The sequence below is a fragment of the Orbicella franksi genome, chromosome 1 (assembly GCF_964199315.1).
Source record: "Orbicella franksi chromosome 1, jaOrbFran1.1, whole genome shotgun sequence".
Taxonomy (NCBI): Eukaryota; Metazoa; Cnidaria; class Anthozoa; order Scleractinia; family Merulinidae; genus Orbicella; species Orbicella franksi.
The window spans coordinates 35,869,881-35,894,257 of record NC_138145.1 but is presented as its reverse complement, the minus strand read 5'-3'; the positions used below and the strand labels follow the sequence as shown (position 1 = coordinate 35,894,257).

Here is a 24,377-nt window from a genome sequence, read left to right as displayed (position 1 = left end):
ATGCCTGACCTGGAAAATGGCGCTATATAAATGTATATTTATTTATTTATTTTTATTCGACAATAAACGAAAAAAAAAAGGGGATGGCCTTATGTAGGAAAAAACAATTACTAGATTCAGTTTTTGTGATATCCAAAGTAATCAAGGTCTCAGTAAGGATTATCAGCTGAAGGCTGAGGCTGATAACCCCTACCTCCACCTTGATTACTAATATATTCTAGATATCACAAAAACCTCATCCAATTATTGTTTGGTATCAAAAGTAAGAATTAACTAGAACTAACAGCTTGGTGGCAGCATCTTGTATGTTCAGTTGACAATTTAGTTGAAGCATTTTCTTATCTTTGGAAATTGTTGAATTTTGAGAAGAAGTCTTTTGAATTCTTGAGCAAGTTTTAGAAAAGTCTATCTACTTTTTTGAACAAATTTGACAAGTGGACTCTTTGGAAATTGGTTTAAAAAAGCTCACAAAGTAGCAGTAATGTTTGAATTATCCCCGCTTTTTCATTTATACAACCGCATCAATAAAATACTTACCTATTGGGACTGTACCGGAGAACATGGCTCTCAGTTGTTTGTTCCAAGTCCACTAACCTCCAATACTATCCCTTGGCATGTTTAATTATAATTATGCTATTATGTTGCAACATCTCGATAAGACTGTAAGAAGAGGTTTTGTTTGTTTTTTTTTTGCTTTTCATTTTTATTTTGTGTGATACATGTACTAATAATATAACATTACTGTCAGTCTGTTATGACCTCTATAACAACTGGCTTTGTTTTCAAGACTAATATGCATAGAGTCATTTTATATCAAATATCATAAAACCAAAACCATAGTAATGACAGGGGTTTCATTAAACGCGGGACACCAGGCCAATTGACCGGTTGTAAAGACGTTTCTGCCCGTCTGTTTTGACCATGTCCAGGAACATTTTTCTTATAAAAAGTTCAGTTCAAAAAATTTTGCCAGCCAGTGAGAACCAGTTGCCCTCACAAGTAGTTTACTGATGTCTGTTTTGCCTTTCCTGCGTCCTTTCTCATGTCTACCCCCTGTTTGTTAACCTGTGAGTTCACTGCTCTTCATGCCAGCTGCTCTGCACTGTTTATAGCCATGTCCTCCGATGGTCCTCGGTTATTCCAGTTCCTGCATCCATTTGGTTCTAGACCTCACACCCGTCCCCGCATATTCAATGGCGACCACAACCACAAACAAATAAAGTCAGACTCGGCACAGGTAAAATTAACTTATATTTTAATATATTTAAGTTTAAACCAGCACATTGGCAGACAATTAGCTACAACAAGATATGTAGCAGTCTCAAATTAAGCTTTTTTTCTTTACTAATGTCAATAGTCAACTGGTTAGGCAACCAGCAGCTAGCAATGTTAACATGATTAATGCACCTCCATTTTCAATACTGCTTCCGAGCTCAGTTTCTAGCATCGTACACAACTAGCACATCGAGGCATAGGTACATGTTTCAAATTATTTCATAACTTTACTTGCTTATGTTTAAATAACTGTCCTTGATAGAACTACTGAGACAAGAAAAGATCTAACAAGGGCTAGCTACCTTTCTATCTTTCCCGCCTCCTCCTCCTTAATGATGTTTTTTTTTCTCTCTTTTTATCTAAAAATTATTACATCTCATGTATTACCAGCATTTTAAGACAACATTGAATGGATATGAGTTGAGAAGTGGACAGAGACAAGGCTTATATTTGTTTTGTTTGTAATATTTGACAAAAGATGGTTATCTGCGCAATTCCTGAGTTTGTCTCAACTACCAGTTGATCTCTCTAAGATTGAAGTCTGGGTTACATGCATAATTATGTGGTAATTTTTCTTTTCGTTTTTAAAGTTAAATATGGCCTTAAAGTTTTAAGTCCTCGTCCATAGTGCATTATCCTCTAGAACTTTCTGTCGTTTTCTTATCCGCTGTGTTCATCAACTTTAGCGGGCAGGTTGTAGTAGGAGCGTGACTCATCATGCTTGTTCAAGTCACAATATGGTACATTCCTCGTCATGATCACCTCCAGTTGGTCAATCAACTCTGAGAAACTGGGACGAGAGGATGGATCTTCATTCCAGCACTCAGACATCAGTTCATATCTATCATGGATTAAAAGATGACAAAAAGTTAAATAACTGCATTGCGGAACAAAACCGATCAATCTACAATATTTGTCAAAGCTAACTTGAAATACATTACAATGCTAAATCAGTTTCTCGACATTGTATAGGTGCATGGAGGAGCAAGATGCACAACAAAAATTTTTCAATAATTAATTGGGATCCAAAATAATGTGAAAAAGAAATTAACATGACAAATTGCATCCTGGATCGTGCCCAGCAATGTATCATCAGTAAATCTTATGATAAGCTATGTCAATGATTAGTTGTTTATAACAAAATTTTATAACTAGACCAATTCTCATTATTAGTATTTATTAGCTTTTACAGGAGCATATCACATGGAGCCTTCATCTCCAAATTGGGCCGGTGCTACAGCGTTTTCACACCTTGAGTCATTTTTAGAATTTCTAATGGCGCAAAAATATGACATCATCAGCCACGCCTCCAACCTGCCCTCAAGTTGAACCAATAAAAATCTTCTTGCTGTACTGTTTAGTTATTAAAATGGCGGACGTACTGGACTCATCGTCCTCAGAATTTTCTGATACAAGTTCCTCTTTTCTTGATTTTTCTTTCGAATTAAGCGTTTTGGAGAGCGAAGCTGAGGATGGAGAGTAAGAAACAGCTGGGGCTGAATGCAAAAGTTCTGATAATCAACGGAGAAAAACACCAAAGGCAAAAATTAATGGTAAGAGTAAACTTGCATCCAAAACAAAATCGCTAAATAAGCAGCAAATGGAAGAATTATCATTGCGTGTTTTTTTTTTTTCTGATAAAGAGGCTAAGAATGTGGAAAGTGAATTATGGCTTATCCACAGGTCTTAAAAATCTCGATGAAGGAAATTTAACTTTTCCGAGAGAAGAACTCAATCCTATCTAGCATTCAGTGGACAAAGAAGTCCGACAATTCTCAGCTGTCAACAACTTGCGCAAGTATCAATCAACGTTTCTGGGCATGTGTCAGAACTGTATAAAAAACAAAGAAAGTTTAGAGACTGACTTAAGGGTTCTTATTGCCACGTTACTAAACCGCAAATGTACAAGTGATGAAATTGTTGGCGGCATATTTAAAGAACTTACCTCAAAATTAGCCAATACAAGGATCAATAAAAAAGGAGTGAAAGAGATTTAAAGATGCACGGTAAAATAGTCGACGCTGATGAAATGCTGCGACCTAAACTGGAGTTGTATGCACTGGTATCAAAACGTAAGGGTTAAATTCCTTGACTTAAAGGGCCAGTCAGTTAAAGGCCAGCCATCATGTCAGCCTGTTATTTATGACCCGATTTCCATGGTTCATTGCTGGCTACGGCCTCTATTTTGGTAGAACTTACTCAGTATTTCACCAGTTCAAAAACTATATGCAGTTCCTTTTGCATTGCAATTATTCAGCTTAAATAAAGAGCTTAAAATTTATAATTCTTGTCAAGGATCTTTAATGTATATGTACAAACCAGTACCACAACTTCTACAAGTTTCAACCTATTTATGAGGCTACCCACCTCCATTTCTGTGTATTAAATTCTTCAAGTATAATGCAGAACTCCTTTGTTTTATTCTACCAGGCCTCATAACCATTCCAGTATTTTAGTATGTTGGGCTAATATGGTAGATATTACAGGTACATGAAAACAATACCTAATTAATTATACATTGAACTCACTATCTCTTTTCTGATTGGCCGTAAGCATACAGTGAATTTTTGAAATCAGCACCTGCGACATCATCTAGCTGCAAATTATACAATAATCATGTCAAAGACACGGGTAATCACGTCATGTATGACAGCAGCGCATGATTTCTAAGGGTAATCATGTCAAGGTCCCACACTTTGTGTTGCTTGCCATCAGTGAAGAAGCAAAAACATGCCTTGATTATTAATATATTCTGGATATCACAAAAACCTCATCCAACTATTGTTTAGTATCAAAAGTAAGAATTAACTAGAACTAACAGCCTGGTGAGAGCATCTTGTATTTTCAGTTGACAATTTAGCTGAAGCATTTTCTTATCTTTGGAAATTGTTGGTTTGTGAGAAGAAGTCTTTTGAATTCTTGAGCAAGTTTCAGAAAAGTTTATTTACTTTTTTGAACAAATTTGACAAATGGACTCTTTGGAAATTGGTATAAATTAGTAGCAGTAATGTTTGAATTATCCCAGCTTTTTCATATATATGACTGCATTAATAAAATACTTACCTATTGGGACTGTACTCAAGATCATGGCTCTCAGTTGTTTGTTCCGAGTCCACTACCCTCCAGTACTATCCCGTGGCATGGTTAATTATAATTATTTTATTATGTTGTAGTATCTCAATAAGACCGTAGGAACAATTTTTTTGTGAAGGTAAATTAATCAACATGACACAAGCGTGGGACAGAAAAATTCTGAGTCCCCGACAGGGATTGAACCCATGACCTCCCGAACACCAGGCGGGCGCTCTATCCACTGAGCTACGAGAACTCATGGAGAGCAAGGTCATTTAACTGAGTTCATATATGACAGGTGTCCAGCATACTGCTAGGATTAACGCTATCAAAGTCATTGTAGCTCAGTGGATAGAGCGCCCGCCCGGTGTTCGGGAGGTCATGGGTTCGATTCCTGTCGGGGACTCAGAATTTTTCTTTGTCCCACGCTTGTGTCATGTTGGTTAATTCACCTTCACATTTCATTACCGATCTTAAAATTCACCATCTTTAGGAACTTATCACTACTCACGATGACTTCGATAGCGTTGATCCTAACAGTATAAAGGACACCTGTCATATATGAACTCAGTAAAATGACCTTGCTCTCCATGAGTTCTCGTAGCTCAGTGGACAGAACGCCCACCCGGTGTTCGGGAGGTCATGGGTTCGATTCCTGTCGGGGACTCAGAATTTTTCTTTGTCCCACGCTCGTGTCATGTTGATTAATTCACCTTCACATTTCATTACTGAGCTTAAAATTCACCGTCTTTATTAACTTAACATTTTTTTTCTTTTGCTTTTCATTTTTATTTTGTGATACATGTACTCATAACATAACATTACTATCAGTCTGTTATGACCTCTACAACAACTGGCTTTGTTTTCAAGACTAATATGCATAGAGTGGTTTTATATCAACGGGCAGAATCATCCTTACAGCCGGTCAATTTGCCTGGTGTCCCGCCCTTTATGAAACCTGTGTCATTACTAGCCCCAGTGTGTTTTATTGATGAAAACACAGCCTTCCCACTCATTGGTTTCAACACCTTGCACCACTTTTTCATCCAAATATCAAAGATGAAATCAAAACCAACGTGACTCACGTGTACCTGCACACACTTTTTTGCACTTCGTGTTGGCTACATGTATTCATTTGAGTTTTGATTGGTTCTTTGCATTGTCTTTGTCCTTTGTGATTGGCTAATAAAATCATTCAGGGGTTTCATTGGCTACTACAAATGGCCAAAGTAAGTATTTTAATTAATTAACAGTAGAACTATGGTATAGAGTGTTTTCAATCACGTGGCCAGCAACCATGCAAATTGTTTGGAGCAAAAGAAAGTTTTCACATTGGAAGGAAATTCAACTACAACACTTCTTGGTCTGAAGGATCAAATGACCTTTTCTCTTGGAAAAGTTAAATTTCCTTCATCGCGAACTTTAAGACTCGTGGATAAGCCGTAATTCGCTTTCCACATTCTTAACCTCTTCGTCAGAAATAACCCATAATGATAATTCTTCCATTTCCTGCTTATTTAGCGATTTTGTTTTGGATGCAAGCTTACTCTAACCATTACTTTTTGTCTTTGGTGTTTTTCTCCATTGACTATCAGAACTTTTGTATTCAGCCCCAGCTGTTTCTTCGTCACTATCCTCAGCTTCGCTTTCCAAAACAGTTGATTCCGAAGAAGAATCAAGAAAAGAGGAACTTGTATCGGAAAATTCCAAGGACGATGAGTTCAGTTTGTCTGCCATTTTGAATAACTAAACAGTACAGCAAGAAGATCTTATTGGTTCAACTTGGGGGCAGGTATGAGGCGTGGCTGATGATGTCACATTTTCGTGCCAACGGTAATTCCAAAAATAGCTCAAGGTCTGAAAACACCATGGCACCGGCCCAATTAGGACATGAAGGCTCCAATGACAGCCGTTTCTAAGTGTCTATGAAGAGGATTTACTATGTATAGTTTTGAACGACTAATAGATTTATACTGAAACAATTACATTATTCAACTATCATGCATAGAAATCCGGGGCTGAAAATAACGGCCGGTCAAAGGCAATGGCCGGCCAAAAACTTCACTCGCCGGTCATGTTGACTGGTCACGTCATGTTGAGATGGTCAGTCACATTGTTCATTCTTGAATAAACAATCAAATCATCGACTGTAAATCTTAGATTTTGAATCTCTTTTTTATGATGTCTTCTCACATGAAAAGATACACCAACAGGTATCTGTTGGAACGGCTAAAAATTGTTCGCTTGCTGTTTGTCATGTGTTCAAGATCAATAGGAATGCCATTCGAACGGCTGGGGTTATCCATTTAGAAAAATATTCAGCCATTCGAACAACTGCTGCTATCCGTTTGAAAACATTTTCACTTGTTACAAAGGCAGAGGTTTTCAATTCAGAATTCAAACTATTCAGTCTTTCGAACAGCAGAGGTTTTCTGTACGGCAAGGGGAATCCGATCAGATTCAGCTTTTCATGATACTTAAGATTTGCCTGACTGTCACACTTTTGCACAGAGGACCTCTCTTTGTTGGCGTAATTATTTCAAATGTAATGCTCTACAGATGTCAAGATATTTGTCGTTTCTTTCACTTTTACTGCACAAAAATCGACAAACGACGCCAAAACGAAACTTTTCACTCAATTGTCAAGTTGTTTCCAACTTAGACACTATGGGACTCCGGGACATCAAAACATGCATTTTGCATCTGCTTTGTTTCCATCAAGTCTTAAATGTAACATTGAGCACGAACCTAGTTTCTGATTTAGAACCAACCGATAAAAGTTACTTTTACAAAACGGACAAAAATAATTATGTACCAACAAGAAAGACCAGTGAAGGCCTTATCAGTATCTGTATCTGGAAAGTTATTTTGTTCACGAATAAAATTTGAGACACTCTCAACTCGTTGCTTAGCACAATTGACCAAAATCTACCCACTATCAGTGGTAAAATCTACCAAATGATGGTCATTAGTTCTTCTTGAACGAAAACTCTCTCTAAACTACAACAGAGTTTAGATTTTTTTATGGCTTCTAACACTTTACAACTTAATTTTAGTCACATCATTAAGAAACTTCCCAGAACTTGTTGTGTAACTGTAGCCGTATTCATAGTAACAGGATGATTTGTTGAGAATCTAGGAAACAGAAACTTCTTCTTTGGCCATATTTGTTTTCCCAGTTATTTCTGAAGCCCAAAATTAGGATCTGCTGATGCATCTTCGGTTTCATTTCGGTTTTGATGGATATAAATACTTTGTAGAACATCAAAGGGGTCAAAACAGCTCATGCAATTCAATAAATATACCCATCAAAAAATTCGAAGTTTCATCATTAATAATAATTGCATCCGTTCAATACTTTTTCTTTGGCAGATGGCAAGAATTCCACTGACAGCGTGCCACTTCATTGAGCTGCTGAGCCCTGCCAAGGCTATCTTTGGATAAGTTTTAAGCTTTTCTTTGTATTAAGCCAATTTTTAAACAGCCTAGCAACAACTGGAACAAACAAATTATATTTGTGGGTTTAATTAGACCAACATTACTCAATTTCTTTTTCAATATCTTGATCGATCTCAAACAAGATGTGACCAAGTGTTTTGTCACGCATAACTCATTGCGTGACACGTTTTTCATAGAAGAGCATTGTAATCGTTCGTGGTGCATCATGGTATAGTACGCCATGTGATTAGCATAAAATATCTTTGTAGTTGTGCGCTCCAGTCAAGATGCTTTCTCGTTTCACCTAAAACATTTATTCTTAATAAACCCGGTTACACTGCCGATGAAGAGTTCTGGTCTCGTCTGTTGTCGGGGTAAGGATCAGAGCTTGATGGATCAGAACACCAAGCTGAAATTACTTTGGCCTCAACATGACCAGTCACGGTCTGAAAATTATTTTGAGCCCTGGAAATCTCGAGCGAATAATCTAATTGTTTAATAGCAACACAATTTCAAACCAATCAGTGTTTGCGTCTTCTTTGGGCTATTTTCTAAATCACAGTATTGCAAGGGTTTAGACAAATCCTGTGAAAATTTGGATGTGTATAGTTCATGTTACTGATGCATGTACTTCCAGGTAATTTAATTTAAGCTACTGAAAGTGATAATCTTCTGGTCCATTACATTGGTTGTTCTTGTAACAGCGAATTGGAGTGTCCGCAGATTGAATGTGTTCTTCACCGCTACTCGCTGCCTTCACATGTGCCTCTTGTCTAATGTTAGCAGCAGCATTAACAGTTGTTAGGATGGTTGCCTCTTGACATAGTTGCTTGTTCTCATGTATCAGTTCTATTCCAGAAAGACAATTGAAACCCAGCTAATTTAATCACTTACGCTTCATCACAACACATGTCAGGCCTTTCCATGCGATAACCAGTCTTCAAAAGTTGACACAGCTCTCGATTGGTTAACGTGGGATAAGGGACACCTCCTGGAATGCATCCAAAATAAGTCATAAAATGGCAAGTTAACAAACCGAGAAAACACAAAGCACACATTATTGTCTCATAAGAAAGTAATGACTTAAATTTTGGAACTAAAGGAAAAAAGAATTTAGTATATATATATAAAAAAATAACAATTTATGTTTAACTTACCCATGGTGGCCATTTCCCAAAGAAGTATGCCAAAGGACCAGCTATATGAAAATATAAAACATAAATAAGTGCTGTTTTGTAATTACATGTACTCAACATGACTAAGATTTTAAGGAGTTCTCTTTTTAGTCCATGTGTTATAATGACAAGGTGTCCCATGAGCAATTTCTACACTTCTTTCCTGCTCTCCACACTTCCCGCTATCATAACTCGATGATACAAACTAAATCCTTGAAAGAACAAGTTGTACTTCTCTATGTGTGCATCTGAGGGTTAAGAAGAAGGCTTTGCCGTCACACAGAAGGATTGACTTACACATCACTCTTGATGGTGTAAATGCTGTCATTAATTGATTCTGGGGCCATCCATTTCACAGGAAGCTTCTTTGTATTCCTTCCACTGTACACGTCTTCGTAGATTTGTCTCATCAACCCAAAGTCCGACACTTTGACTCGGTTATCACTGCCAACCAGAATATTACGAGCTGCAAGGTCACGATGAATGAAGCCTTTCTCTGCAAGATGATTCTAAAAAATCATGTAAGAATTAAAGAGCAAGAATTTATTTCTAGAAATAAGGATTATAGCTGATTATGGTACTTTATCCACAAGACATTTTTTTTTCTTTTTTTGTTAGTCAGATATTCAGTGTCACTACTAAAAAGTATTGTTATACTTTATCTGATTTCTAGGTAGTTATATTAATACCTACCATTCCCTTTGCTATTTGCCAAGCAAAGGAAAACAGCTTTTGAGTAGTAAAGCTGTTTGTTTCTTCGTCGTCATCATCATAATCAGTATTTTCAGTTGATATCAACACAGTGGAATCGTTGCTGTTCCCCTGTGATGTCGATCGCATCGGTGGCACTTCTATTTTTTTCTGATCCAGAAAATTGCTACTGTTTTCTTCCTCTTCATTGTCATCATCATCAACATTTTCAATTGATATCAGTATTGCGGAAGCATTGCTGTTTCCTTGTGATGTCGCTGACATTGGCAGTAGTTCCATTCTTTTGAGATCCAGAGTATCTTCTTCTTTGTCATCGTCATCATCAGTAATTTCAGTTGATATCAATATGGTGGAAGGGTTGCTGTCTCTCTGTGATGTCAATAGCATCGGCAGCAGTTCCATGCTTTGCTGATCCAGTAAATAGTTGCTGTTTTCTTCCTCTTCCTCGCCCTCATCATCATCATCATCATCATCATCACCTATATCTTCACTTGATATCAATATGGCGGCAGCGTTGCTGTTTTCCTGTGAGGTCGATGGTATCGGCATCAGTTCGATGTTTTCCTGATCCAATAAATCATTACTTCTTTCCTGAATAAAAAAGGCAGGAAAAAGAAATCAATATAACCTAACAAGTAATGATAGTAAACTAAGCGCTTATAAATTATTTGCCGTGCTTATTTCAAACCTAATGCAGCGCAATAAAAACACTAAACTTTGTGAGTTTTTCTTATATTGATTAGAAAACATTTGTAGTAATATGTCGAAGTTGGGCTTGCTATACAATTGTTTTGACAGGTTACAATGCCCAAATTGTGACATTTTTTCTCAGTTTAATTTTGGTTTCAGTGTTTGTTTTTTACATTTCTTCCACTACTGCTCTAGCTTTAGCATTTTAATACATCATCATACCTTTTAGAAGATATCTAATGCTTTTGATTTTCACTGCCAGTTTGGCTATGTTGACATAACTAATCTCAGCATATTTGGCACATGACTACCAATGAAATAAACATTGAAGTTTGATTACCTTACATGTACATTACGTTTGTAGATACCAAATAACAATTCCATGTTATAATCTTCACAAAATGTAGCTTTAGGAGCTAAAACTGCCATGGAAATAAACAATAAAAAAGCAAACACTTTCGCTTTTCAGCTACTTACTTCAGCAAGATTCTCAGCGAAAAGGGTTGATGACTTTAAAGTAGCATCTAAACGCTCTAGTCCATATCTGCCATCCATACCTCCATCCTGCTATTTAAATGCATTAAACTGATCACGTTTTAATATTTTTCTTACATCTGTCAGCTTTTCTTTTCACGCAGAATGAAATACGCCTTCAAACTTTCCTACTGAAATTTTGACGTCAGGGCTAAAGTATTTTTCCAAAACAAATTTGAAGAGAATCTTTGCTTACAGCATTATATCGAGATTGACGATAATATATTGTAAAGTAGTATTCAAGCTGTGTCTGACATGTACCTGAGAAAGCTGTCCAGAGGTTTTGGCAATTTCTTTGTTACCTTGGAAACCGCCAGGAATAGCCAAGGCCCAATTTTCATCCTGAAGGTCTCCTTCTCCCTGATAAAATACGCATTATAAGTTAAATATTTTACATAATGTAATTCATATTGATATTTTTATACATTCACTCGCCCATTCCTTTGTTCGTTCATCTAATTCATTCAATCATTTGTCCTTCCCTTCGTCCTTACCCCATTCCTTCTTTCCTTCACTCCTTCCTTCCTCCCTCCCTCCCTCTCTCTCTCTCTCCCTCCCTCCCTTCCTCCCTCCCTTCCTTCCTCCCTCCCTCTCTCTCTCTCTCCCTCCCTCCCTCTCCCTCCCTCCCTCCCTCCCTCCCTCCCTCCCTCCCTCCCTCCCTCCCTCTCTCTCTCCTTTCCTTCCTTCCTTCCTTCCTTCCATCATCCAACCCACCACCAATTCTCCTACTAACCCCCTCCTCACCGATCAATACACCCTGGCAGTCAGCTATGTGACATATCAATTGACAGAATATTTCCATTTAAGCCTTAGATATTTGATTGCAGATACACAAGATACACTATAAAACATTCCCCATCCCTCAAGTTACATACTGGTGGAGTCAAAGGCCTCAGAACTTTTAGTCACAACTCCATCACACCACTCACATTCTTGAAGTTCAAACTGACATATCTGCCGTCAGAATAGGGTTTAATGTAAGGCACCTACTTGCAATTAGTCACATTCACTCACTTCTTTTTGAGCATTAAATATTTCCTTGTCTTCGTAACATTTCTTCTCCTCGTTACCCCCAGTGCCTTGGTTTCGATTGATCTAGAGTACAAATTATGAACACCATTAGGTCAAATTACCAGGTTGGTCTAAACGTGGAGGCAATTAAGTTTAAAGATGATGGCTGAATAGTACTTTTTTTTATTAACTGGAAATTTTGTTATATTTAGAACCCAACACAGCCTACTTGGGAGACATCTAGCCATTGAAAATCCTATAGCTTCATGTTAAACTGTGAGCTTTGATAGACTGGCAAGAGCCACATATAATTAGCACAAACTATCTTGTGAAGTCACTCTCACTGTCCTTTAAAAGAGTTACCGTGAAATTCATTACTACAAAACACTTGGGGCAACATCAAATTGATTAAATATTCCTTTGAAAAACGTCTTACCGATCGCCTCCTGCATCGTAACCACTGCAACAGATCACCAAACGGAACATACTCTATCACCAGGAACTTGTGCTCCTGCAAAGTGCAACAACCAACCAGGGATACAATATTCTGGTGTGCACCCAACAGCTTCATCTGTTCTATTTCCTGCAAGAACTCTTCTTTTTGTTCTTTGCTCGGATCATCTAAACACAAATGATGTAGTTAAATTCCTATTTGCTACGAATATAACATTTTAAAACCAGATTCAAAAATCAATCAGCCATCTATTAGGCTTTGCTTCAGTCACAGTCTGAGTACATTCCGACAGAAAATTCAATTGCGTTTCATGCTCAGGATTACCCGCTGTCCAATACAGGAATAATGGGACATGAAAACAACATTTTATGGCTGATTTGTTTTAATTATATCCACACTATAAAGGGAAATGGCTTAGTTGTGTCATTCGTAATGTCACCTCAAGCTTAAGACTGGGGAGATACAACTTGTGATCTGATTGCAAAAGACCAGATGCGACTGATCTGAACAGGCATCCATCTTATGATCAATTGACACCTGTCAAAATGAGGTATCCACTGACCAGTATCACGTGACCATATCACGGGCTTAAGTTTACAGTTCAATGAGGTCCCTTTTTTCTTAGTTGACTGCTGACCAAGTGCTGGTTTTGGATTGGAGTGTGGGCTCACTTGTTGAAAACAGGGCAGGATTGTTCGGAAGCCGGTTAACACTAGCCCAGGATTAAAAGTTAACCGAATAATAACTTTTTCTTCTATACAAATGCTTTTTACTGCTTTGTTTTGTGTATATGGTGGTTATTAAAACTCAAAACAGAAGGCCAAACAATATACAGAAAACCTCACCGCAAAGTTACAAAACTCAAATCAAAATTCTACCTTTTCCTGGGTTAGCTTAAGCGGGCTCTGAACAACCCGGCCCGGGAGCTACGCTTTTAGGCTGGCCTAAATCTATATAATTATTATTAATCAGTAAATAAAACGTTCAACTGTTCAGTATTTTAATGCAACGGTAAGACTTCAAGAACAACAGTACGGGAATTTGTACTGCTCTAAAACCTATTTCAAAGCCTTTTAACAACGAAAAAGTCAGGAAGCTTTTGGAAAATTCATTATAATATTAATAAACAGTGCTGGGATTGCAGCCGATGTGTCCCCAGCCACGAGCAATGATAGGCGCCTGTATTCACAGGCTACTTTTCCTATGAAGAATCAAGACATTTTAAATGATGATGCATTGCATTTTAAGCTTGCAAGATCTGTGTTGAAGATCGCATCATTTGACTGCTGGAATTGACTGATGCATAAGTATTTGCATATCACTGTGAATTTTAAAAATCTCTTTCGGGTGTATTTTAAAGACACTGGACCTACCCAATTAGCAAGTTGTGTAACGATTCGCCCTTTTATACATGATTTTGCATGATGATTGCAATTACCTTGCAGTTCTTTAACAGCAACCACCTGGCATGGCTCCTCGGGCTTCAGGGTTTTTTCAGTGTCAAACACTTCTATTCCAACTCGTCTCTTTAGAGTTGCTTTGTAAACCACACCAAACGCTCCTCGACCCAGCTCTTCCTTATGTTCTATTTGCTCGGGAAGAAGTTCCCACTTGTCAAACGCAATAATTTCGCGAGCTGAACGAGCTAATCTGTGGAACGATGGGAAAATAGTTTATCACAAAAAGACTTGTTATCAAGTAGTATAGCACAGTACGCTATTATTTTACTTAAATCTTGCTGCTTAAAAGATGAACGTCTTAGAGCTTGGCATTGAACTCAGCCATTCTGCATTCTGCCAATAAGTTCCAAATTGGATACCAAGTTTTGCAATGGTAAAGACTGCAGTTAAGCATATACCATCAAAGCTACCCTGGCTTTTGAGCGAGAGGTATTGTTATTTCCTCTAGATAACATGCTAGTCCATTGCAGGCTACCGCCGCACATTTCCTCAGGTTGACCTGGCACTTTGGCGTCATCCATTTTAAATTGATATCCTAAGCTGGAGAGATTCACAAATAGATTTCTTACTCAGGACCACAACACAGTGACCCTAGCCAACGTACCAACATGGACCGCCAGCAGATCCCGGGTCCAACGCACTTAGGTAGTTAGTTGGGGTACAGCAAATCGTCCAGCACGAAAACTGGCAAGCTAAAGAAGGAGAGAGGGGCTTGGTGCGAGGAGTGAACCATTGTTCTCTGGCTTTCCCGTACCGCATAGGCTCAATTTTCAGATCCCGAGTCCAGCGCGCTTAGGTAGTTAGTTGGGGTACAGCACAAAAAATAGCGAGCGAAAGAAGGAGAGAGGGGCTTGGTGAGAGGAGTGAACGATTGTTCTCTGGCTTTCCCGTACCACATAGGCTCAATTTTCAGCCGTTTTGGGAATGCAGTTGTTTATCCTCCTCCCAAGGGGCAAGGAACGCGGGCTCACAAAATGGCTGGAAATATGATCGAGCCTACGTACCACACTCCTCTTTTATTTTTTCTCTCTCTGTTTTTTCCCCCACTGCTCCCCAACTAACCAGTGGGCCACTCCGTCTCCCATCATTTTGCCAAATCATTTCAGATCCGATTTCTTGTCTGAACATCATATTTCAAAGTTAAACTATGTTTGTCTTGTGGTACGCATATGTTATATATGTAGGGTCAATTTATAATAGTAAGGTTTTCTTTGCTGTTAAGTGAATAAATTTACGCAAAAAACAGGCAAGGTCTCCATTACTTCTCAAAACAGCGCCTGCTGAGAATGGAACCAGCTGTAATTAACTTATAGATGCAGCTTTTAGCTGTAAAATGCTATAACATTCAGAATCTCTTCTGTTAATTGTCCCACTTTTGCAATAACCAACGAATTTATCATGTTACATCTTAAGTATGAGGTAACAACAACAGTGAATAACCTTTTGATTCGCTTGTGACGAGACCGTCTGTGGCACCAGAAACCTACAATAAAACATAGCACCAGCAACAGAATAAAGGCGATTCCAGATGAGATGTAAATCATCCTTTCATTGGAGATCGCGGTTTCTTGTGTTGGTTGACCAGCGGTTTCTTGTGTTGGTTCATCAGAATTCCTTTCCGTAGGGACTGAAAAAGGATAATAAATTTCTATCTTAAGGTGGCTGGGAGTTTAAATAATGTTTGAGGACTACATTGGAAATAACTGAATGATGAACATTCCGAAGGTTGCCATAATTGGAGGAAGTCATAACTCCAATTTGTAAAATTGGATTTTTTTACTAAATGAAAAAGCGTGTCGTCCTGTTTTGCTTTAATTATATCACGCTTGCAGCTATCCACAGTTCATGATAATTGAGACTACTAGTACTGTTGAAAATGAAAGACATGGAAAGATATAGACTGTAAAAAAAGAGAAAATATTGAGAGCAAAATTTCGCAATTTTCCAGCATTTAGTAAAAACATTTTTAGTAAAAATCCAAGGTGGGAGATCCATTCTATGACAGGGTCCTCGTAGAAGAAAGCTTGGGATGTGTTATAAAACGTACAAGATTTATGGTCAGTAATGACTTTAATACTCCAAGAGTAACGGGGTGTTGGCCTCAAAAGCCCCTTCCCCTTCCCCCCGATCCCCCATCAGTCAAAGAAGACCTCAAAAAGTCCACTAGCCCCGTCTGAATAGGGCCAAGAGTATCTGCGAGCCTGTGACTTCAGACGCCACAGGTTCATGGCCTTTTAAATGTTCTTTTAAACGTTATCATTTCATTAAAAAAATTATATTAAAGCTTAGTAAATCGGAGATTGTTGGCCAATTTTACACGTATTCATCAATAAATGAGCGTTTTCTATGCAAATTTGAATTATCTACCTTGCCACGCTAGGCATGATCTTCCTTGATTTCGTTTTTAGAAGATACAAATGATCAAAAGTCGAATTTTCTTGAAAAAATAATGACCTTTGACCCTACAACCTTTTTCTGCAAAAACTTGGACGGTCATTCCAAATGTGAGAGGATGGAAATAATTGAACTGCATCTAAAACTCGTTCTTGTTAAACGATCTTGCTAAAAACCGCCAATAATTCGTCAAATATTTGTTATTTTCCGCTAAACATCACGTGATATGTCACGTGACCCGTCAGAAGTACCAAATCTTCCTCAAAATGCTAAGGACGTTAAAACCTACCTGTGTGCTAAATTTGGTTCCATTGTCACTTGTGTCTTTGGACATATATCAAATATATTATTTTAACCAGTAAAGGTCTTTGATCCAGTCATTAAACTGCTTGAGGAGGGCGATAAACTAGAAAGGCGAACTTGCTAAGCTTAATCAGCTTCTTTATCGTCCCACCCGAGTAAAAAAAAAAAATGGTGGTGGAACCAAGGCTGGTGAAACCAGAGTGAAGACTAACCGATATCCTCTTTGTTCAACCTAGTCGTCTGATCTAATAACATTTTTACTTGGTTTTCAGTCATTAGAAGACCTTAAAAAGCCAAAAAGCCTGGTCTGGATAGGGTTAAAGAGAATCCGAGAACTTGTGGCTAAAGACGCCAAATTCTTATGACAATGTTTACATTCATTATGGCCTATTGAAAATTATCATGCTCAAGAGACATTGTCTCTTACCACACTATTGTTCTTAGTTTTGCAGAAAACTCGTGTTCCAGTTTTTCTTGTGGAAATGAAATACAGTCAGGAATCCTTTACGGATATAAGGCAAGATTCCTGTCATCATTTTGTTAGTGAACAGGAATTTGGGTGTGATGCCCAACGAGTTTGCCAAGCAGAAAGGTCTCTGATGAGTCCCTTGCCCGGGACGAAACAAGCTGCGTATGTATTATCATAAATAGCTGTCAACTTTAAATGAAATGTTAGAAATTATTTAAGTGGGAGATCAACTTGGTGTACTCTTCAAGTTTCATCAGCTTCTTTATGGTCCCACTTACCGTTTGAAACTGAGGGCGATGAAACCAGAGTGAAATTAAGCAGATATCCTCTTTGCTCAATCTCTCCGTCTGAACGAAATATTATTTCCACTTTGTCTCCTGTCACAAGAAGATTTTCACCGGTCTTGTTACCACAATACAAACCAAGTACTTTGCCCATCCCGTCGTTGATTCTCAAAAAGTCTTTGCTACAAAGAAAAGTAAATGATGTTTCACACCAAACCACTAAAACTGAGTAACTTATGATACTCGTAAGCAATCCAAAAATCAGATATATAATTAAAAACTACATACTACCATGGCTACTGATACTACCTGGCAATAAGAATTTCCATGCTTTAGCGTACATTATCGAATTATGATGCACGCGGGAAGAAGCATAAGAGCTGCTTGAGGGACAGCACAGCTAGGGAAACTACAATCGGCGACAAAATTGTTGACACATTTACCCTTTTAACCCCCTATTTCATCACTGTGATCTCTTTTTGCCCTCCTAGCTTGTCCTTTAAACACCCCTCACCCCCAAACAGTGTTCTGTGGTAACTGCTGTGATCTTGAGCTACAAACAAGCAACACTGAATGGGGGAGCGAGGTCTTTTCCACAGTTTACTGTGCGTTAAAAAGAATCGTGTTACTTGGTGCACTAAAAGTACTATTGAAAGACAATGTGTCAACTAATTATGTCCCCGATTGTAGCTTCTTGAGTGCTCTCCCAACAAAATGATGTGTTCGAGCACAAGAGGAATTGTCATGACTAATTTTTGAACCAAAAACAGTTAAAAATAAAAAAAAATCATAACCTACAAATGCAGGGATGCAGTCGAAAATGACATCCCTTATTCCATGGCTTGACAGGTAATATGAGTGGACATTTTACTCCAGTCATTGCTCTCAAATACTACGCAACTCGAAAAATATCTGCGCAAATTATCTGTCGAGCCAGCAGAAAAGAGGTAACTATACATAATACAAAACGTGCAGCTGACTGTTTACAGAAAGTCATTATAGCACTAAGCCTTAAAGAAGGTATGCTTACATGCACAAAATTGTACCAAAGTTTGGACAGTCCACATATGCTTTTGTATAGACAATCGACTAAGTCTAAGTAGAGTGTCTTGATGGGGTAGTTGGATCTCAGTTATCAGTTTTCCGTTTTTGCCAAACAGAAAATTTTGCAGATCCCAGATCTAAGCAATAAGTTGAAAAGGGTCAATCCGATTCTCAGCTAACAGTTAAACCGATCTAGCTGCGACGAGGAAAATTTAGAGATCACACGTGAAAAGAACTGTTCATACTTATTTACACATGCCTGTATTTTTGCATTTTGGAGAATTGACAAAAATAGCAAAACTTAAGACTTGCGAACAAAACACCTGGCGAATTTTACACCCTCAAAGTTTAACACTCAACACTAAAATGGCGTCCATTCAAGCTGAATCACTTTTTTTCGTTTAGTTCTTCGAGGTCTCATCCACACCACGCCGGTGAAATTTGAAAGCGTAGCTGTATTTCTGTGGTTAGGCCTACCATTTACACTAATCCATCACGAAAACGGTACTTTTCCAAAACGCTCTTCAAACCAGAGGAATTTAACTAAAACACCGGCTTCGGACTACATGAAAATGACAAGATTTCCTTTTTTGGCGATTTATTCAGAATACGGTCCAGTTATGAAAGCATAAGAAAGGGGTACCTTTTTTCAATTAAAAGTATACAAAAGGAGTACCTTTTCTGTCAAAATGGTATAAAAAACTGTCAGGGGTTGGACCTCGGGGCGGAGCCTCCCCGTATAAAACTTTGTAAAGAACCTCCACCCCTACCCCTCCCCCTTCCCTCCCCGAAGCGATCTTTACAACAACGAAATAGAATGACCAAATTTTGAAACAAAAACAGTTTAGAAATGGAAAAGATAACCTAGAAATACAGGGACGCATTTGCAAATTATTATCATACAACGGGTTGATCAAGCCCCTGTACATACAGTAGTGCTCAAGTTATGCAACAGTCGAAATTTAAGGATTTGGTTTGGAAAAATGGTTATATTCTTAAGCCTAAAAAATACGAAGAAGTATGAATAAAGGTAACCTTACCTTGCTTCAGGTGTGTGTTTCCTTTAGTTCCCTTGAGGTTTCCAGGTCGATTTATTGCAATTTAGGTGATTTTTAGAATATATAGAGAGGACAAAGCAGTGAAGCTAAAACCTCCCAAATTGCAATAAAACAGCTTAGAAACCTCACGGGAACCAAGTCTGGAACAAATCATTAAATTTGGACTGTTGCATAACCTGAGTACTACTGTATGTACAGGGACGCTCATTTGGAATCTTGGGCCACCTGTGATTATACTATAATTTAGCACAGCCCCCGAGCAGGAGTAATATTTCATATGCCCCAACCCCTGGAGCAAATATCTGCCTTTTGTCCCGGGGGGGAAGAGTACTGCAAATTAATGAACTTAGTGTTTATCAGATCAAGAGAAACATTTCCGGTCCCCCATTCAAGTAGACTCCTAAAATCTTATTACTAATAAACATGATTGGCACCATCGAAAAGGGACTTAGATTCACTAATAACAGAGTATTTACAAATAAAGCTCAAGACAGCTGATAAGGCTATGTTCCAATTGGACAAATGCATAGATTCAGAATAGATAGAAATTCATCCGAAGAGTAACGCCATCACATGACTCTACTCCACATTAGATAAATGTAGCTGATACACTCAATCATCACAGCTATATTACTTACAGGCAATGTTTACTTTCTTCCACATCAAAATCCTGAAAGTAAATGTTCATCGACCAGCCTTCTGGAATAGGATATGTGGATACATTGTCCGTATTCCTTGGGTAGCTGTCAGGATATCCTTCACTGGTCAGAAAGCCGATCTCTGGGCCATATTCTGTTAATACAAAGACGGTTTTCGTATGTTTCTTCAACGTTACAAGACGCACATTTTAACCGACATTTTAGGAGAATGGACAGTTATTAACAAAGACCTACAATCCCGGCCAAAAGTAGTTGGGACACTTGAGCTGTATCACGTATCCCCCTTCCCCCCTAATCAATGTTGGAAAACATGGCGTTTTCTCCAACAAAAAAGGGAAAAATCACCTGATTATCAACAGTGAAAGGGGGGGAAGGGAGAACTTGGTTCATGTCCCAACTCTTTTGTCTGGGATTGTAGCAAAAAAATCTCCCAGCTTAATTTAAACCAAACTTGATATGACTTGAAGGATGAGAATTCATGTTTACTTTATTCGATTGTAAAAATTATAATAAAGTTCAGTATAGAATGGGATAAAACTGTTCTCATGGACATCTTCAGAGTTTGGATATCCAGCTTTAGATTTAGCAATTAACTACTTTTCCCATGTTTAGCCTCATCTAGACACATGAGGGGCCGAGAGAATTCCAGATAGTTACTCAAACCCAAGATGCAGATCGAGGGTTTGCAAAACTGCTGAGAATTCTTTCAACTGCCTAAGTGTCTACGTGCAAATCTAAAACGTGATGAGAAACCGTGTTTACATATACGCTCATTTAAACACGCCTATCAACCAATCAATGGGAGCACGCGTACAGTTATTTTACAAAATCTCTTTTAGAAGTAATTATTTGGCCATTTCTACAAGTCATTGACTTCTGACTCCAAGCATTGTCCAGAGGGGGAGGGGGAGTAAATTGGATTCTGGTTTTTATGGAAAAATAACAGTGTCTCAAACGTTATGGTCAGGATTGAGGGCATTCAAGATATGTCCTTAAGTGCGATCACTGCATAAGATGTCAGTTAAATCATGAGATGCTATGGCCAACAAATAGTCAGAAAGAACTCTTTGATAACAATATGGACAGCATGAAGCTTCACTTAAAGTTATAGCTCCCAACCCATCAGTTTTGGCAGTACAGGGGCTTAGCGCATTGGACCCAGAGGGCCATCACAGGGCGTTTTCCGGAAGTTTACCTGGGACTGACTCTCAAACATTGTACTTTATTTGACAAGAAAAGAGAGATTAGACAAGAAAAAACTCTTACTTGTGAAATTGACTTGGAGTTCTTTCATGTCAGTTCCATACTGGTTGATGGCCTGGCAGGTGTAGTTTCCATCCTTGTCCAGACAGATGGTTGCAGTGTTTGTTGTATTCACCAGTACTGTAGAGTTCCGTATCAGTGCTGTGTATATTGGAGGAGTTCCTCTGGCTGAACATGACAGCATGCCTCGTTGTATTGCTAACAGAGCAGCTGGGAATGTTACCATTGGTGGAACTAATCGGTTAGAAATAAAAGCCTTTTACCCTTAATGTTTATTGACTGACCATGCTTGCTAACATTAATTTTAAACAAATCACATCTTGCTGTTAGAGAGGCACAGATTACATCAAAACGTGGTTTTAGTTGACACAATGATGCACACATGTATTTATATTTGTGGAGTAAGGTCAAGGTGCGTGCTCAAAACAACCCATGAGAGAATTCTAAAAGGTGGCCAACAGCCTTAAAAAGATACTGCGTGTCACTTTTAGCGTGTGAACGTACGTGCACACTTATTTTCAGACGACGTGAAACAACAGAAATTACGAAATCCGTTTACTCTTACAGGCTTGTCTGCTCTCGATATTCTCTGGTTCTATTAATCATTCTTTTGTCCTCTGCGAGACATTGTTTTGCGAAGTGGTATCCTGAAACGGGTGTCTGTTACCTCTTGCAAAGTTGTCCAATAACGGGAGTTTTATGAACTAAGGAACAGACTGTTAGAAAAGTGATGGGGAGGGGGGGGGGGGGGTGGGGAAAAAACCCCAAAAAAATTCATGCAAGGGAAAATGCCAAAAAAAAAAATTTGTGCAAAGAAGATAAAGAAAAAAAACTCATGCAGAAGAAAGGTCCAATTGTGACTTTTATTTAATATATAAAATTTGCCAGTGTCTATTAGAAATAATTCTTATTCAAAATATTCTTGGGGCCTTACCCCAGGCCCTGCTATATTATTATTAATAAATAAAGATGTCTAACAGTGTACTGAAGTGTTTTCCTCACACTGCATGAAATGACAAATATAACGTGACATAAATTAATTCATACTACAATAGCCAGAAATGCCATTCAGAAACCAACAATATTACCAGGCACAATATGAATAAACAAAAATCACTTTCTCCTTATTGAAAGGAGACAATTAGATCCTTGATTTTGTTTTAAACTGCAGCTAGTGTACCTACAACATACACTGATCGTGAGCGGTAAACGGAATGGTACTCGACCAAAACACTTCAAAATCGGTAAAACGGTAAACTCTAAATAGCACAAAACTCTCTAATTCTCTTTTAATTTAATGTACATGAACCTGTCATAACCAACAATAGTAGGGAAGTGTTTTGTTGGCTCAAAAGCACAACTTGTATTAATTGACCAGAGTAAATGTTCAACATATATAAAGGCAGCTATGCCCCCAGTCCTTCTTCAATTGGACATTAAATGACTTAGTTTTATTAATCAGTTACATGTACATTTAATTTTTAATTATGTTGTGCCAATTTCTGGCATGTTTTTGATAATGTACTTTATACATATGTCCTTTTTTATTCATCAAAGGCAAACCATTCAATCCTACTGTGCTGGAATGCGCACGAACACCAGAAGGACATTTCAGGGAGGTGCAAAATGTATCCCACCATTCCTTTTAATGTCAGTGGACATCTTCACCCGTGAGGGCATTTTGACAGAATGCAGCCAGCTAACAGACTATGTGGAACTCTCACATGAAAGGTGAGTCTTACATTTATTTTATTTTTTTTTTTAAGTAACGTGAAGCCTAAGTTCATTTAAGTTATCACAGAGCACCATAAAAATTAAAAAAACTTTTGAGAATTATTTGAATATTTCACTTTTACTATAGGTACTTTCTTTTTGGATCGACATTTTGGAGTGGAGGGCACTACAGAGGGGCTGTTTTAGTGAATGGAGTATGGCATCATTATGATGGGCTGTGGGAGAGGAATTCCAGAGGGCAGGGACTGAAAAAATGCACAGGGAAGCTGTCCATTCCAAGTGGCTTCCCTCTCTCACTGTGTGTACATTTTCGGAAAGATTTTGCATTGAAAAGTGGCCCGTATCCTCTGATCTGTTACAAGTGAGTGTAGAATAATTTATAAAGCACAAAATCATGGATAATGAATCAAGATTTCACTGTTCCAAAAAAAGCACTATTTGTCTGAAAAAAAAAAAATTCGTGCAGAGGGTTTCACCTGAAACAAAATTCCTGCACAAGCAGCAAGCGAAAAAAAAATCGTGTGAGCTGAAAATTCCCCACCTCCCTCCCCCATCACTTTTCTAATGGTCCGTCCCTAAGGAAATCATCGGGGAGGGTAACGAGACAATGATTTCGAGAAAATGTGCATATTGTTTTTCAGTTACCTTGTATTATCAATGTTTGTATATGTGTCTCGTTCAGTGCGACATTGTACACCTTCATTTCCGCGATTTTCCCTTTGAAATAGCTATTAGAAACATCGTTAACCCCCATTCGAACTCTCTGGGAGGCGGTTACAACCTCATAACCTGTGCCAATGTTTTGCCAGGCTCTCAAATGTCCGTTGATATACAGCGAGTTATTTCTGCTGTTGTGATCGTAACTTGCTGCAACATGAACCCACTTTCCTGCTGGAAGAACCTCAGTTGTTATATTAGTAGCCAGTGTTTGAAAAGATTGAAGTTTGACGATTTGAGTAGAGAATCTGAATTTGCCGTTGTAAATCGAGATACAGACAGTGTTACAAAAAGATCCGTAGTTGAATAGTGGTCCATCTTGGCCTCCGGGTTGAACCCAGCACATCAGTGTGATTGAGAACCGACCGCCCAGGCCCTCCCCAGTCGGAAACTCGATGTAGCTGCTTACAGTGCCATAAAACATGTACGCTCCGCCTGGTTCGTTGTAGGGTCCATTTGTAATTGCAACATCTCCCAGGGTTCCCCTTAGTTGCCTGTTCTCTTTTTCTGTGGCTTTATAGCGAGCATTCAAGGGGTAGAAGGCGATAGGTTCTGGAACAGCTAAGAGTAAAAAATAAACCTTTTTTTACATCACCAGAAATTACATGAAAATACGATAGCAGTAGAAACAT

The 24,377-nt window shown here is 38.3% G+C and overlaps 1 protein-coding gene and 2 pseudogenes across 3 annotated transcripts in view; 2 read left to right on the top strand and 1 right to left on the bottom strand.

Moving 5' to 3' along the window:
• The window catches only part of LOC145479967 (uncharacterized), a 331,443-nt pseudogene that overhangs the window by 82,038 nt on the left and 225,028 nt on the right, over positions 1 to 24,377 (top strand). The gene's annotated exons all lie outside the window — the stretch shown is intronic.
• Positions 974 to 24,377, bottom strand: LOC145480041 (uncharacterized; annotated as a pseudogene). The gene is made up of 15 exons (XR_014048495.1): positions 23,674 to 24,377; positions 21,298 to 21,528; positions 20,011 to 20,164; positions 17,265 to 17,452; positions 15,261 to 15,447; positions 13,799 to 14,010; positions 12,343 to 12,527; positions 11,910 to 11,990; positions 11,157 to 11,255; positions 10,839 to 10,928; positions 9,654 to 10,262; positions 9,258 to 9,469; positions 8,943 to 8,983; positions 8,680 to 8,776; positions 974 to 2,116 (listed from the first exon to the last, which is right to left on the bottom strand). The product of XR_014048495.1 is annotated as an uncharacterized LOC145480041 (transcript).
• LOC145480409 (uncharacterized) lies at positions 15,485 to 23,418 on the top strand. The gene is made up of 3 exons (XM_081458690.1): positions 15,485 to 17,148; positions 22,852 to 23,025; positions 23,156 to 23,418. Exons 1-3 carry the CDS (start codon positions 17,000 to 17,002, stop codon positions 23,391 to 23,393), a joined length of 561 nt encoding a protein of 186 aa, XP_081314816.1. The 5' UTR covers positions 15,485 to 16,999; the 3' UTR covers positions 23,394 to 23,418.